Source organism: Talpa europaea, assembly GCF_964194135.1.
Source record: "Talpa europaea genome assembly, chromosome: 3".
NCBI classification, from domain to species: Eukaryota; Metazoa; Chordata; class Mammalia; order Eulipotyphla; family Talpidae; genus Talpa; species Talpa europaea.
In genome coordinates, this window is record NC_140069.1 from 11,021,379 (window position 1) to 11,037,252 (window position 15,874).

The 15,874-nt window shown below is 45.0% G+C and overlaps 1 protein-coding gene across 1 annotated transcript in view; it reads left to right on the plus strand.

Annotated features, from left to right (window-relative positions):
- WASHC5 (WASH complex subunit 5) overlaps nt 1-13,887 on the plus strand; it is a gene marked incomplete at both ends in the record, with an annotated part of 43,952 nt that extends 30,065 nt beyond the window's left edge. The window contains 12 exons of the mRNA XM_084229783.1: nt 910-1,011; nt 2,044-2,223; nt 3,304-3,428; nt 4,526-4,688; nt 5,489-5,591; nt 5,679-5,758; nt 7,671-7,774; nt 8,590-8,719; nt 9,998-10,094; nt 10,248-10,401; nt 12,698-12,785; nt 13,831-13,887. Coding sequence (XP_084085909.1) covers nt 910-1,011; nt 2,044-2,223; nt 3,304-3,428; nt 4,526-4,688; nt 5,489-5,591; nt 5,679-5,758; nt 7,671-7,774; nt 8,590-8,719; nt 9,998-10,094; nt 10,248-10,401; nt 12,698-12,785; nt 13,831-13,887 — 1,383 coding nt within the window. The remainder of the gene's footprint in view (nt 1-909; nt 1,012-2,043; nt 2,224-3,303; nt 3,429-4,525; nt 4,689-5,488; nt 5,592-5,678; nt 5,759-7,670; nt 7,775-8,589; nt 8,720-9,997; nt 10,095-10,247; nt 10,402-12,697; nt 12,786-13,830) is intronic.
- Nucleotides 13,888-15,874: the final 1,987 nt, after the last annotated feature.

The window sequence follows — 15,874 nt, forward strand, 5'->3', positions numbered from 1 at the left end:
ATTACAGGAAAAACAATCATCGAAATAAGCTTATAGAGTTTGATAGGGCACTAGAGTAAGAAAGCAAATCTGCTAATTACAGGCAGCATTCCCGGAATGCGGAAAGAAAAGAGAGTTGTTAAGTCTGCAGTGATCCTACCCCTAGTGGCAAGCCCACGGGCAGGCAAAGCAGGGGGGCCCAGAGACGCAGGACCTTCCAACCCCCAACGAATCTCTACACTCTTTCTCTGGGCTGTCTCTGGCTTGCTCTTGCGTGTCGCCTCCTGTTCTCGCCTCTTCTGTAGTCACTCTGCTAGCCCTCTCACTGCCGCGGTTTTTAGTCCACCTCTAGGCTCAGGTGTGCACTGACACATGAGCACACCCATACCCCAGGTGTCCACAAGCAGGCACACGTGCCCCATGCCCATGCCCCACATTTGCACAACCAAGGCCACAGGTGATAGCCACAGAGGCTGGTGGATAAAAAGCCTGATTAAATCGCTTACCCTACATTTCCCAAAATGGAGTTCACTTGTGGGAGTGAATGTGCTATGAGAGAATGTCCAGAGGAAAGATGTGTGGAAATCAAATCATTCCCCCACCCCCCTCCATGGTAAGAAAAGATACATTTTACTTTTAATGAACGATTGAAATGTGAAGCATTTTAAAACATCCTATACCCACCATCTTTGAAATGTCATGTTGTAAAATTATCATCATGAATTTTAAGAAGATAAACCAAGTCCTAAAGAGGTGACAGGTTTAATGATTCTACCCAGGCTGTGTAAGATCAAAGAGAGACAAAGGAAAACATCCCCAGCCACGAAGAGATAAGGTAGCAAAGTGCTCCCCCGGAAGCCATCTTTCCTCTGGATTTCTTCAAGACTGAACTTTTCCTTGCTGCATTGATTTCCTCTTATTTGCACTTAGGTGGATCCAAAGCAGCTGCTGGAAGATGGAATCAGGAAGGAGCTAGTAAAGCGTGTTGCTTTTGCTCTGCACAGGGGATTGATCTTCAACCCGAGAGCCAAGGTACCCCATGACCAAAATGCATCTGCCCTTCCTCTCTCCACATTGCAGAGTGGGCTGGTGCCTCTGACTCTAGGGATCAAGTCCTTTCCTCCTGCCTAGTATATCTAATAAGTGATGTCCAGTACGTTAACTGGCATGCCTTTGGATTCTGGACTGTGAGCCATTTGTATTATCGAAAAAACCTTTTTAAAACCAGTCCTTCTTCCTTTACCTGTTTGACCCCAGGTTTAAGACGTGACCTGTTATCTGTGATTCAGAGTCACTTCATAGAGCACAAACTTTGCTAACCCTAGAACAGATAGGAACGATCTGTTAGAGAATGTGGTCATTTTTCCTTGTTTTGCTCCATCTGTTAGAGAATGTGCTCATTTTTCCCAGAAGAAATAGAAACAGGTCTGAAATTTCTATATAGTATATTTTTTTTTAAATGCATATTTTTTTAAAAGATTTATTTAATTATTTATTAAATAATTTTACAATAAGCACTGGGTACAGTCAGAGGCACGGGAGGGTGAGAGAATTCACCAGAGCCAGAGTGGGGAGTAGAACAGGCAGAGTGATGAAGTACACTGCTGAGGGGAGCAGCAGGCGGCAGGAGAGGTCTGCACACCATGTGGGTCCCTCACCCGGGGGCGGGGATCGAACCGGCGCTGCAGAGGCTGCAGACAGCTTGCAACCCAGCGCTCAACCGCTGCACCACTGGGGAGGCCCTCTATATAGCATATTTTTCACCTCAGTAAATTCAATTGAAAACATTTTAAGTGTTTTAAGACTAGATATGTTATCAAACTATGTGTGAGAAATCACCTTTCACGCTTTATATTCTTTTGTGTGAGGCTTCCTTCCCAAATGAGGGAAACCTGCTTTGTGCTGACTGTCTCTCATCACTTACCACTCATCATAGATGTAGGAGACGAGCTTTCCAAAGCCTTCCTCAGCTGTCACTGTGGTCTCTCAGGTGGGGTATCATTAAGAGTCTAACACAGATCTCGATGACTGACATTCTAATATTTTTTTGTTCCTCTTGCACAGCCAAGCGAACTGATGCCTAAGCTGAAAGAGCTGGGAGCCACCATGGATGGCTTCCATCGTTCTTTTGAATACATACAGGACTACGTCAACATCTACGGCCTGAAGATTTGGCAAGAAGAAGTATCTCGTATTATAAATTATAATGTAGAACAAGAGTGCAATAACTTCTTAAGAACAAAGGTATCTAAACAGACTTCTAAATTCTTGACTGTGGGTGTTACTTCTGAGATATAGAATACATGCGTTAAACCTCAGAAGTGCCAACAAGAAAGGTAATTTAAATAGTTATTACGACTCCAAAAGTACCAAATAGTCATGAATACCTTCGGAAGTCATGATGTGGCAGAAAAGTGGGCTTGCCGTCCACTCTTGGAAACTTATAGTTCAAAGGAGAAAGCAGATATAATGAAATGGCTGGCTATAGAATTCAGCAATGAATTGCCATTAATCTGATCCCAGTGATGGAGAATTCCGAAGACTTCGGACTTCAGTTACTCTTGGCTAGAGCATGTACCTAAGAGCAGTTGCAGGGTCATTCATGTTGACCTTGAACCGCCCAACTGGTTTCTACAGAGGCCGCATACACTGTTTTACATTCCCACCAGCAGTGTCTGAGGGTTCCAGTTTCTCTACATCCTCATCAATATTTGTTTTCTTTTTTACAAAAATTATAGCCATCCTACCAAGTGTAAAGTGGTTTTGATTTGTATTTTCCAGTGACTAGTGATGTGAAGAATCTTTTCATGTGCTTACTGGCCATTTGGCTATCCTCTTTGGAGAAATGTCTACTCAAGTGCTTTGTCCATTTTTTACTGGGTTTTGTAAGCACTGAATTCTTAAGAGCCCAGGCTAACAAATTTGGTTTTGTCCATAAATAGCAATGAGCCAGTCTAAGTTTTCAGTTAGGGAAATGACTCAGATAACATTATTGAAAGATTCAGCAACTTCCAACCTTGTGATATTTTTGGGGTTTTATATTGTGCTGATGTTAACTCATAAGAAGTTCCTATGTCTCTTCTTCTCACTTCTTAGATATTTTTTGACACATATTTCTTCTTCAAAAATGTTATATGAGGCATTTCTGGAGAAAGCTATCAGTGCAGTTTTAAGTTTCCTTTTCAAAACCAAAGTGCTTTTATTTTATTTTTTTGCTTTTACTGTCATTCTTCATGCAATATTATCTTTGTAAGATTATTTGGGGAAAGATAACTAATATACTTTATCAAAGATGTACTAAATATTTATGGTTTTGTTCTCCAGATTCAGGACTGGCAAAGTATGTACCAGTCCACCCATATTCCAATACCAAAGTTTACCCCTGTGGATGAGTCCGTAACGTTTATTGGTCGACTCTGCAGAGAAATCTTGAGGATCACAGACCCAAAGTGAGTTCTGTGGGACCTTGGACACTGTGGACAGTAGAATTTCCAAACATATGTCCCTAAGCATATATGCCAACACTTAAAGTGGTGGTTAAGGATGTGGTGCAGGAAATAGGCTTAGTCCTCTGTAATATGAGAGGCAAGTGGCTTGTCTATCACAGAACGTTCATGAGGATGAACGAGAACACAACAGAAAGGTCTTAGCATGGTACCCGACACAGAAGGTGGACTCTAAATGCTGCCGGTTATTGTCCTTGCATCATCCCCCTCCTGGGTCTGAAAGGAATCATTGGTTGATGGCCAGAACTGGGAAGAAAGAATTGGCTTTGTCATCATAGTTCCAAATTTTAGATAGGACACCAAAACTCAAAATTACTTTCTTACCGGGCCTCCCTGGTGGCACAGCAGTTGAGTGCTGGGCTGCAAAGCTGCCCGCAGTCTCTGCCGTGCCCGCTGCTCCCCTCAGCAGTGTACTTCATCAATCTGCCTGTTCTGCTCCCCGCTCTGGCTCTGGTGAATCCTCTCACCCTCCCGCGTGTCTGAGCTATACCCTGGTTCTTGTATAAATAAATAAATAAATAAATCTTCAAAATTACTTTCTTACCAAAATGTAGATGATGAGAATTCTGTTTTGGCCCCAATCTTTAGAAATTTAGAGAAAAAGCTGGAAAGTCTTCCATCCTGACAGCCAAGCTAACCTTGTCCTGTCAAAATGTCTCTAACACAGTAGAAATGGATTAATCAAACCAGTGATATAGCATGGGGCAGAAAAAAAAAGTAATTTAAATTTTATCTTCCTGGCCTACTGGGCGCTCACCATGAGCTAGAATGGGTGCCTGGCTGCAGAGGTTATTTAAACACAAGTCATGCAACTGCTGTTCTCCATATTTGGAGAATCCTGTTGTCCTCTCATTTTATAGAGGATTATGCCTGTTTCCTGCACCACACCCTTAAACCATCACTTTAATGGTTCTCAGGTGTTGGTATGTATGCTTAGGGAATCCTCCATATTTGCCCCTGAATCCTGTTGTCTCTCACACCTCTCACAAATGAATTCTGAGCTGCCTTGAGCTTTTGAATTTGTGTCATCTTTCTTTTAGAATGACATGTCACATTGACCAGCTGAACACTTGGTATGACATGAAAACTCATCAAGAAGTCACCAGCAGTCGCCTCTTCTCAGAAATCCAGACTACCTTGGGGACCTTCGGGCTGAATGGGTTAGACAGGCTCCTGTGCTTTATGATTGTCAAGGAGTTACAGGTAAGTGGGTGACTCCTGCTCCCTTGAGAGAGCAATTTTTTTGTTGGTGGTGGTGTTAATTATCTATTTATCAAGAGGAACTATTTCTTAGCCCCAATTTCATGTTTTCTGTAAGTTCAGGAACACAGGTCAATGACAAATGTCCTTGGAAGTCAATCTGAGGAAATTCTTTATGCTCCAAAATCACTTTGCCCTCTGAAAGAGACCAGCCTTCCTCCTTGCCTCAAAATCTTGCATGGAAGCATCATTTCTGTAGAAATCTACAGATGCCTTCTATCTTGGTTCAGTCATAGCAAGCTTAGAGAAAGCTGTAGCCACAGTCAGTGAACGCTCCAGCAATATGACATGGCATTTGCCTAACCAGAAAGCCTGGCATCTGAGAGGCTTCAACACCCACTGGAAGCCATGCCAGTTATTCTCAACATTGACAGCCCTCCAGGATCATTTAACTTTGTCTTTTTCGCTCTCCATGCTTACGACATCAGGCATAAATGTATGATTCCTGTTTGGTTGTTAAGAACTAAAAATAAACTTGAATTTCTTCATATTTTTTGTGGGTAGGTTATTTTTGAGATTTTCATCTTGGGAAGATAACTTCCCTTTGAAACCAGCAACTCCCCCCAACAGGGGATGTTTCTCACAGGAACTGGAAGTTGCTGTGTCCCTCTCATCCCACGCCTAGCATTGTATGTGCTGAATGATTTAGGTCTGTCTGTGTTCTGCTAGCATTTTGGCTAACTGGGGCATTTATTTATTTTATTCACTATGTTTGGGTTTTTGCTCATGCCTTCTTGTTTCAGAATTTCCTCAGTATGTTTCAGAAAATTATCCTTAGAGACAGAACTGTGCAGGATACCTTAAAAACCCTCATGAACGCTGTCAGCCCCCTAAAAGGTATTGTAGGTAAGTGTTCTGGAACTAATCTGAGGTGGAGAGAGCACTGTAGGCTTTCAAAATTTACTGAATAGAAAATTTATTTTAACCTTTCAGCAAATTCGAATAAAATTTATTTTTCCGCCATTGCCAAAACGCAGAAGATTTGGACGGCTTATCTTGAGGCTATAATGAAGGTATGCTATGGGAGAGGGGGACGATGCTGTTTTTGAAATTATTGTTTCCCTATAACTTTGTTGTGCAAAAAAAAAAAAAAAAAAGCCATTCTTTTGTCATCAAAACAAGAATATAATAGTTGTTGGGCCTCCCTGGTGGCGCAGCGGTTGAGCGCTGTGTTGTGAGGCTGCCCGCGGCCTCTGCGGCGCCGGTTCGATTCCCGGCTGCTCCCCAGCCACCGGAGGAGGGTCCCGCATGGCGTGCAGACCTCTCCTGCCGCCCGCTGCTCCCTTCAGCAGTGTACTTTGGTCCCTCTGCCTGCTTTGCTCCCCGCTCTGGTGAATTCTCTCACCCTCCTGCCCTTCTGACTGTACCCAGTGCTTGTATAAATAAATAAATGAATAAATCTTTTAAAAAAAAAAAAATACAATAGTTGGTCATTATTTCTAAACTTGTTCTTTATCTTGCTTTCTGGGCCTGCTGAGCACTGGATTATACTTTTCACTGGCTTGTTATTTGCCTTTCATGAAGAAAACTGTTTCTTTTTGAAAAGGCTTTTGACCAGAGGGGCTTTCACATGAGGAAAGTATGAAATTGGAATCCCCCTCTCTCAGTCCATTTCATAAGCTCTGTTCGTCTAGGCCCTAACCGCTTCTAAGGTGCTGTGGGAGCTGGGCTTTTGTCTCTCCCCCTGGTATCTGCGGAGTGTTAAGAAAGGTTGTTCGAGAGTCAGCCAACTCTTGGGCCTCCCCGGTGGCACAGTGGTTGAGCGTTGGGTTGCGAAGCTGCCCGCAGCCTCTGCAGCACCGGTTCAATCCCCGGCCACCGGGCGAGGGTCCCACATGGCGCGTAGACCTCTCCTGCCACGCCGCTTCTGACCGTACCCAATGCTTGTATAAATAAATAAATAAATCTTAAAAAAAAAAGAAGTCAGTCGACTCTATAAATAGCCACATGTGGCTGCTGTATTGGTTGGTGCAACCCTAGAGAAATCATGGAGAAAGAATGACAATGTAAAGATCTCTAAATGCGCAAATAAATAGGGAGAAAGAGCTTATCATCCTCCTCCCAGGCTCCTTAGCACCTCAGAATATAAAAGGTTTGCAAAAGCAAGCACCAAAGAAAATGCTGGTGATCAAGATTCAACATGATTTAATTAAGAACAAGTTATCTCAAACTGATTTTGTTTCCCTCTCTAGCTTGGTATGTTCAAGGGAGTTCTTGAGAGAGTATCTAGAGTTAAGCAAGGAGTTGTATGGGCCAGATAGAGAATTGAAGGGACATTTTTTGAGTAGCCTGTGAAGAAGCCACTATTTTCTTGGCCTTGCTGTAGTCTAATTTTATAGAACTTTTTTTTTAATTAACAAAAATTTCTTATTTAAAAATAGCATTATTTTGGATGGACTTTTATTTTCGTCATCTAAGGAGAATAAATCTAGTAAGAATAATAGTCAAAAGAAATACAAGTGAGGTTATTTAACACTTTCAACTGTTACACACGCCATTATCAAGGGAATACCTTTTCTTTGCTTTTAGAGAAGGCCACTCTTTTTTCTTTTCTCTGTTCCCAACAACTCAGGAGAAATGTGCTCATTTCCACCTTGCTGGCATAAGACAGCCTTCCATTCCTAGTCCTCCTGTCTCCCTTACTAATCTTAGGAGCAGCTTTCCGAGAATAGAACAGAAGACATTTACTGGCACAAAAAGTTAAGACTGATGTGTTGTGTTGACTTAAAGGAGATTGACTTAGGATATGTCCAGTCATCAGGGAGGTTGCTGGTCTTAGCCTTGGTGTTAGTCCATGAAACCCCTAAGTTTTTCTATAGGATGATAGGATCTTTCCAACAGGACATTGTCACCCTAATGTTTGCCTCCTTACTGTCACTTTGCAAGTCCTTATGGTCTACCTGTTTCTCTCTCACTTGTGCACAGGTCGGACAGATGCAGATTCTAAGACAGCAGATTGCCAACGAATTAAATTACTCTTGTCGGTTTGACTCCAAACATCTGGCAGCTGCTCTGGAGAATCTCAATAAGTAAGTGCCAGCGTTAGAAACGGCCATCAGCAGCCCCTGTTTGTTCATCACGAGGCAGCCTCCCCATCTCTCCAATACCTGTGCTTTGAAGCTCTTGTGGGGTAGGAAACATGCCTGAATTTATAGGTGCCCTTATGGATTCATCCATCAGGTCTTCAACATCCATCTGTCTGCAACATTCTCTTCCTTAGTGTTTCTCCTTCGCTCCCTCCTTCCCTCCATCCCCCTACCAGCCCCTCTCCCTCCCGCTTCCCCTACTTCTCCTCTTACTCCCTTGCTTCCCCCCACCCCATTATGCTGGGCGCTTGCACAGATTGAGAAAGCAATTATTATCAGGTCCAAACCTGCTTTCCATACAACTGAGTCACTAATTGTCAGTTACTGAAGGTGTTCAGAAGTGCAGGATTACCTGTCTGGCTCTGGGAACATGTCGCAGAATACAGTCATCCTCACCTCCACAGCCGCTCACTCTTATTTCAAGCCTTCTACTGAAAAATCCAGGCTCCTCGGTCATTAAGTCAGTGCTTTTGACAAAATAGGCACTGAAAACTGTTCAAAACAGTTAGAGTGGCGATAGCATTTGATTTGGGTTAACGCCAAAAGATTAGGTGATTCTAGCTCAGGATCTATATTAGAATTCTAGCATACAGTCTCCACTTACAGCCAGTCACTGGCTTGGAAATTGAGAATTAGAAGGATCAAGACCTCATTTTACAGGTGAGGAAACTGAGGGCCTAGAAGATGACTCATCACTGTGTTTCTTTTGCATAAATTCACTTAAACTCTTATGCTTGTCCCTCTTTTCCTTCCTCTAGGGCCCTCCTGGCAGATATTGAAGCCCATTATCAGGACCCAACACTTCCTTACCCCAAAGAAGATAACACACTCTTATACGAAATCACAGCCTACCTGGAGGCAGCTGGCATTCATAACCCGCTGAACAAGGTCACTGATTCAGCTTCCCCATGGTGCGGTGGGAAGTGATTGGGCCCAGCTGGCAGGTCACGTGCTGAGACCCACCAGGCTCCATTCTATCCAGCCCCTACCCTTCGGAGCTCCTCTTGCCCACATGAAGGAGCCGCACACCCCTTCCCTGCCTGACTCAGGGCTGCGGGATTTCAGGTGGTCCCTGTTGGTCAGAGCACATTAAGAAGTGAAAAATGTGGTGTCTGTAACAGAGGAGTTTAGGTTTGTCTGGGGTTTGGTGCTTGAACCGGGACTGCCTGGCGGCCTCGACGCTTCACGCTCAAAGCTTCCCTCAGCGGTTGACCGTGGTCGTGGTCACAGTCCGGGCTGCCAGTTCTTTTCTGCGATTCTGATTTACAAAAAAACCTCCTAGAACTAAAAGTTTTTATAACTTGTTACCAGATCTCATTTGATGGTAAAATCTGTCCTGAACTGGGGCAAGCTGCCTATTCTCCTGTGATGGTTCCTATTTTGATGCAGAAATACTAGTAACTTTAATTATAGGGTGTTACCCAAGATCCTCTTTTACCTTTCTAAAATAATGTAAAATGCAAAATTCTGAAATGTCTGTGGCTCCCTGGCTTTTGAAAAAGAGTATTAACCTTAATAGCAACTAAAACTTTGCCATCTTTCTTTCTGCCTTTTCGTCTTTGCTTCCCTCCACCCTTCCCTGGGTTTGCATCTTGCCTGTTTTCCTTTTCCCTCCAGTTCGTGCTCATCACCTTCCCTGTTAGTGACATTAAGAGGATTCAGAAGGTAGCTGCTACTCTCTAAGCAAATTGTTCCCTTCCCAGAAGGACAAATTGTTATACCGTAGTGATTTATGTTGCACAGAGTGGTTTAAATAAAACTCTGCAGGCCTCCCTCCTGGCGCACAAGGGGTTAAGTCTCAGCACTATGAAGCTGTCTGCAGCCACTGCAGCACACAAGTTCGATAGCCAACCAGGGAGGTGACCCACATGGCACAGCAGACCTCTCCTGTTTCGCCCGCTGCTCCCCTCAGCAGTGTATTTCAGTCAGCCTGCCTGTTCTGTTCCCCACTCTGTCTCTGGTGACTCCTCACCCTCCCATCTCTGGCCAGTACCCCAGTTCTTGGATAAATAAATCTTTAAAACAACATCAACAACAGCAGCAACTCTACAGGCAGCACATTAATGGAACCATCCTCATTTTAGGTGGAAAGACTTCCATTTGAAAAATGTATGCTGGGTATCATGCAATGGGAAAAAGCCAACATATTTTTCTTTCTTTTTGCAGATCTACATAACAACAAAGCGATTACCCTACTTTCCAATTGTCAACTTTCTATTTTTGATCGCCCAGTTGCCAAAACTCCAGTACAACAAAAACCTAGGTACTGTATGACCTTGTTTCCAACAGGTAATGCCCATAGATTAGTATCCAACCAAGCAGTTCTTTGTACGGATTGCTCGGCCACCAGAATAAACCTCACCAACAACAAGCAGGTCACCGGGCTACGTCGTCTGTAACATTCCCTTCCTTGCAGGAATGGTCTGCCGGAAGCCTGCTGACCCCGTGGATTGGCCGCCCCTCGTCCTGGGCCTGCTCACCCTGCTGAAGCAGTTCCACTCCCGGTACACGGAGCAGTTCCTGGCTCTGATCGGCCAGTTTATCCGCTCCACAGTGGAGCAGTGTACGAGGTACGGAGGCCAACCGGGAATACCTGGGTTCGTGTTACTGAATAGACTGGAAGCCTTGGAGGCCAACTCCCTGTGTCCTTCTAGACCTGGGAGCGGGCTGCACGCCTGCTCTGTAAAGTGGATCGGGGCACAGCTCCTGCTCTGTGGCAGTGTAAGGTCTGCAGTCCTTAGCCTGGGGGCGGGGGGTGAGCCCCAGGACTGCACTCACGGTGATTTTCCAAGAATAATCCATGACTCTGAGTAGCGGCCACCTGGTGACCCCCTGGGGGAAGAAGTGCAGACCTGCTCCTACTCCTGTGCCGGGCTGGTGCTGGTGCAGCACTCGGGCCTGCGAGCCCAGGCTCAGTGGGGCCGCCGCCCAGGGACTGATGGCTCCACACCCTCCCCTGCGAGTCAGGGAGCCCGTCAGCATCACACCCTGGGCACAGCCCAGTGCCCGGCGTTCATGATACACAGCTGCTGTTTGACACACACCTTATAAACCTTTCATTCTTTTTGGTACCCAAATGCGACTTTTCTGGGATAGGGAAAAGAAGTTGTTTGCAGGAGGTGCTGGATCCTGCGCCTCCCTCCATACTTCCCCGAAGGGTCCATCTGGCTAAATAAATTGTCATGTTTAATGCTCAAAATTTGGAAGATGACCATCTGGTCACTTTTTCCGGTGTTACTTACACACTGACTCACGAGAAGGACCTTCCAAGGCCTCCCTCACAAGGCACGGCTGATCAGATGTGATTTCAGAAGCCACTTACTTTATCTCCCACAAGGGCATGATCGGCTGTCACGTGTCCCCGGAAAGTCATTCTGAGGCAGGCAGGCACAGGGCAGGCAGAGGGGCTGGGGAACCAGGAGGCTGGCAGGCCTCCCAGCCCCCAGCAAATCTTTTTGCTCTTTCTTCGGGCTCTCTCTGCATCGTCTTGTGGTCCTGCCTCTCTGTAGTCACTTGTCCTATCGTTGTCCTCCCGCCGTAGCCACCTCGCCGTAGCCATTCTCTCCCGCAGCCGTCTCTGGGTGATGCTGCCCTTATAGCCTCGGCCTCCAGGCTCAGGTGTGCCCACTCATGCGTGCCCCGTGCCCACGCTGCCAAGCGCCTCCCGCATTAGCACAATCAAGGCCTCAGGTGTACCCCGGAGTTGTCCTTTTCCCGGTTAGAAAGCTCCTGATTGCAATGACTGGAAAATTATACCGCACCCCTGAAAACGTTCATTGGGCCCTTTTTCCCTTTGAAAGGGACAGAATGAATGCAGGCTCCCTTCTTTGCTACATCCCTGCAAATTGATCATGTCAGCGATTACCCTAAGTCTTCTCTCTAAATAAACCCCTTCCACCTATTCCTGACATGCTGGGGTTTGGGGGCTGCTCACCCTTTGGTGACTACTTCTGGGGACCCTGGTTTGTCATTGACCATGTTCAAATGCTGTTTCCCAAACTTGTATCAAGATTCCAAATGTAGCCACACCCACCCCTGAGAACAGAGGGGCTGTTACCCTCCTCCACTCTGGGGGGTGCAAAGTGGCTCAGATTACAGGGCAAGGTTTTCCACTTCCCTTGCAGACCAGTGGTTCTTAGTGCTTTTGCTTTCTTCTTAAATTCTGGCATCTTCTTCCCATGAGCCTCCATCGGGCCAGTTCGTCCCCGTTTCTGTTAATGGTTTGAACAAACAACTCTGGATGTTTATTGTAAGATGTGATCAGCTTACTTCAAACAGCAGATTTTTGAACAATTGAAAAACAGAAAATTGCTCAGGGCATGGGGATTCTGAAGAATGAAAGTGTAATGATCACAACATTATAAGGCCCCTGGGAAGGGACAGATGTGGCATCTCAGAGCCCAGGACGCCTGGCTGAGAGCCTGAGAAAAGGCCATGTGCCTGGAGAGGGAGACGTTGTAGGAAGCGTCCAAACTGGGACTGGAACGATAACCGGAAATTTGCTTTCAAAGAAATGTGGAGAGCAAATGTAGCTGCAGCGACGCGAGGTGGGGAAGTGTGGCTGTATCAGGGACCTGGCAGTGGAGTCACGAGGTCCCGAGTGGGTGGAGGGGGAAGAGTCTAGGCAGACCCAGAGGCCGTATTGAGGAGGCCCTAGGAATCTCGGGACAGCTTAGATTTTGTCCTCTGGGTTCTGTTCTGAAGATATAGGAGTGAGAATGACTCAAGAATCAAGAGGATGTTCTGTAGGTTTGTCACTTCTTTGACTTAATTTCATAATCTGCCATTTATAAAGTCCTCAGGTTTTTGACTGAGGGGCTACTATGAGCAAAGTGGTTCATTGATCTAGACTCTTCTCTGTTGCAGCCAGAAGATACCTGAAATGCCTGCAGATGTTGTGGGTGCCCTTCTGTTCCTGGAGGATTATGTTCGGTACACAAAGCTACCCAGGAGGGTAAGCAGTAGTAAAGAGTATCAGTGACCTTTTGTAAAATGACTGAGGAAGTTAGCGCAGGCCTGAGGTATCACTGGCCAAGAAACATTTGCAAAGATGTTCCAAGAACACAGTTTAAATGACAGTAATGGCAGGTTCCACCCACAAGACTGGTAAAAAGTCAGGTATTGGGCCCCAGTGCTTGGAAGCCTTTGCAAAATGGGCCTCATGCCTGTCAGTGGACTTGTAAACTGCCTGTCCATTGTCAAAGGCAGTTTGGCTTGATTGATGCAGAAGAACGTTTACCTGTGCTGGACTCCAGCATTTCCACTGCTCGGAATTTACCTGTCGGCTGTATGTGCAAAAGTTCACCAAGGTGTGCATGCCAGGGTGTTCGTAAGATTTAGCAAAGGTAAAGGACACAAGACCATGTGGCCCTGTTTTTGAGTGTGTGTGTTCGTGTGTGTGTGTGTGTGTGTGTGTGTGAGCGCGCGCGTGTGTATAACTGGAGGAATGCAATATAAAATAATTAGCAGTTTTAATTTCCCCTAAGGGATTGAAATTACATATTTTTTCTTTATACTCTTCTGCATTTGCTAATTTCTTCTAATGCGTAGTAAATCATTATAATCAGGAAAAAATTTAACACTGCTTTTTAAAAAAATGCCAAATTTTCAGCACGTAGAGATCACGTACATTCCACCCCGTGCACCCCACTCCACCCTTCCCAGGGTTCCCCCCAGGAATGGTTAAGGAATACGTGCCTGCCTTCCAAGGCCTTCCCCTCTAGCCTTGCCTGACATCATGTCCTTCCTCAGTTGGAAGCCTGGGAGCTCCAGAGTCAAGGGGCCAGGAGAGCACCCCCAGGTGTTAGCAACCCCAATCTGAGGGCACCAGAAGCAGAAAGCAAAGGTGGCTGTTCAAGGAGCAGCCCACCCCTTCAGTCCTGCGCTTTGTGGTGATTTGCTTTGCTCCAAAGGCTAGCCTCGTGTCCTTACCCGGATAATTTTGGATTTGCTCTGTATTGTAACTTTGTCAATAATTTGCCCTGTTTGATTTATTTTAGGTTGCTGAAGCACATGTGCCTAATTTCATTTTTGATGAGTTCAGAACAGTCCTGTAATGTTTTTTGACTTCTGCTTCTTCGATGAAAGGATGATCCTTAAATCTTCCCACTCTTACCAAAATGAATTGAGATGAAAAGAATCCCAACTGCTCATAGAACTGCATTTTCCCCTTTATTGTGGGAAACATCAGACATCCTGAGTAAGATGTACCTCCCCGCACTAGTTAACATTGTTTAAATCATGGTATTATATGCAATTTATATCATGTAGAAGCAGAACCATTTTTGTACTCCCTCTTATAAATGCTGAATGTAATTTTTATGTATAAACCCACTTTTTTGTTCTAAAGAACTATTTGTGCAACTCCAGATTTTCAGTAAAATAGTATTGCCAGTACCCAGAGTTGTGCTTCTGCTTGTGATTCACAAATTATTCATCCTTTCACCTTGCAAAACACCTTGTTAGGAAGAGAGGAAGCTGGCAGGCCCGATGGACACACCCCGACAGGCTGGCAGGTACATGGTAATGGCACTCAGCACATGTAGGGACATGGAATCCATGGAACGTGAACCAGTTCTGTGGTGCCTGAGGTTGAGCAACCACTTCTGAGCCCAGATATTTTGGGGGTTTCCCAGGATCCCTTCGCCAAACTCCCTAATTATAGCTGCTGCTTTCTCAGCAATGGGTGGTGGTGCACAAGCACAATGTTAGCCCTGTAAGACCTCCCCGCCCCACCCCCGCAAATGGCTTGGCCATTAGCTTTTCCCTCCCCCACCTCCAAATCCTAAATCACTTCTGCATGAAAATTACCCCAAAAAGAGAGCTGCCATTCTATTTGTCTCTTGGATAAGAACAAGATGTTTTAGCCCCATCCATGTAACACAATCAAGGCCCCAGGTGATAGCCACGACCTCCTCTGGAGGGGAGAGGACATGCAGAGTCATTACAAACTAGAATGTGAAACGTGCCATCAAGTGGCAAGGAAAGCAGGTTCCGAGGCAGTGTAAATCCCGGTTCTGCCACTACACTTTGTCCTAACAACCTGTTGGCATCTTCGGTGAAGTCAGGCCTAAATGACCTCAATTTCCTTAATTTTCTGATTTTATGACATTATTTCTTTTGTCAGAGATCTCAAATCCTAATACTGAAGGGATTTTAAAAGCACCTGGTCAGGAGAGGGAAGGAGGCCCATCTGGATGAGGCCCAGGTAGAATTTTAAAAGTAGATTGTTGCCAGGCATGTAAGGAAAGGGAAATCTCACCCTCTGGTGAGGCTGGTACATGGGAAATTAGCTAGTGCGTCCATGGTCATCCCACATTCACAGCTCAGTAATAGCTTAGTTTCCATTTGTAGCAAGGTAACAGTAACTGCCTGAGGTAGACGACTTAGCGCTCAGTGAAAATGGCCCCACAGAAAGCCAGCTGCTATTAAAAAGGCCAGATCTAAAAAGCTGAGTTTTTAGCCAGAAAATAGAAGCAGGGGGTAAATTACAGGGGAAAATCTTGAGCCTCAATTCAAAGGAGTCCATCCACCCTGTCAGTTAAAATAAGGCAAAGTGACGCCACAGCTGATTCCACTAGTGTTCTGGTTAGTGCAAGTGTTTCTCAACTGATAGAAGCTGAGGAAGAAATCTTCACTGTAAAAGCTTTTTAAGTCATTTTAGCTGTAAGCCTTAGAATCTGAAGTAGTTACAATTGTGATATTTGGGGATTTACTAAAGTTTCCTGATCCCCTTCTAAATGTCCCTGTCTCTTCAAATATACTATACACTCAGTAAATTCTAACTGATGTTACAATACTGTGTCAGATAGTACAAGTGCTTACCTGTTCACTCACTGATTCCTGGGCTAACACTAGCCTGGCTTATTAGTATAAGTGGAACTTACAAAACCGTTGGTTGCTTTCTTGTGTGAATATAGTATTTTCAAAGAACTCCAAAAAGAAACATGTCAAATTGCCTCACTGGATAAATGAGGAAAATAAGGCCCAGGAATGTTAAGGCATCTTCCCCAAAGTCGGTCATTTGACAGAAGAACTTCTCTC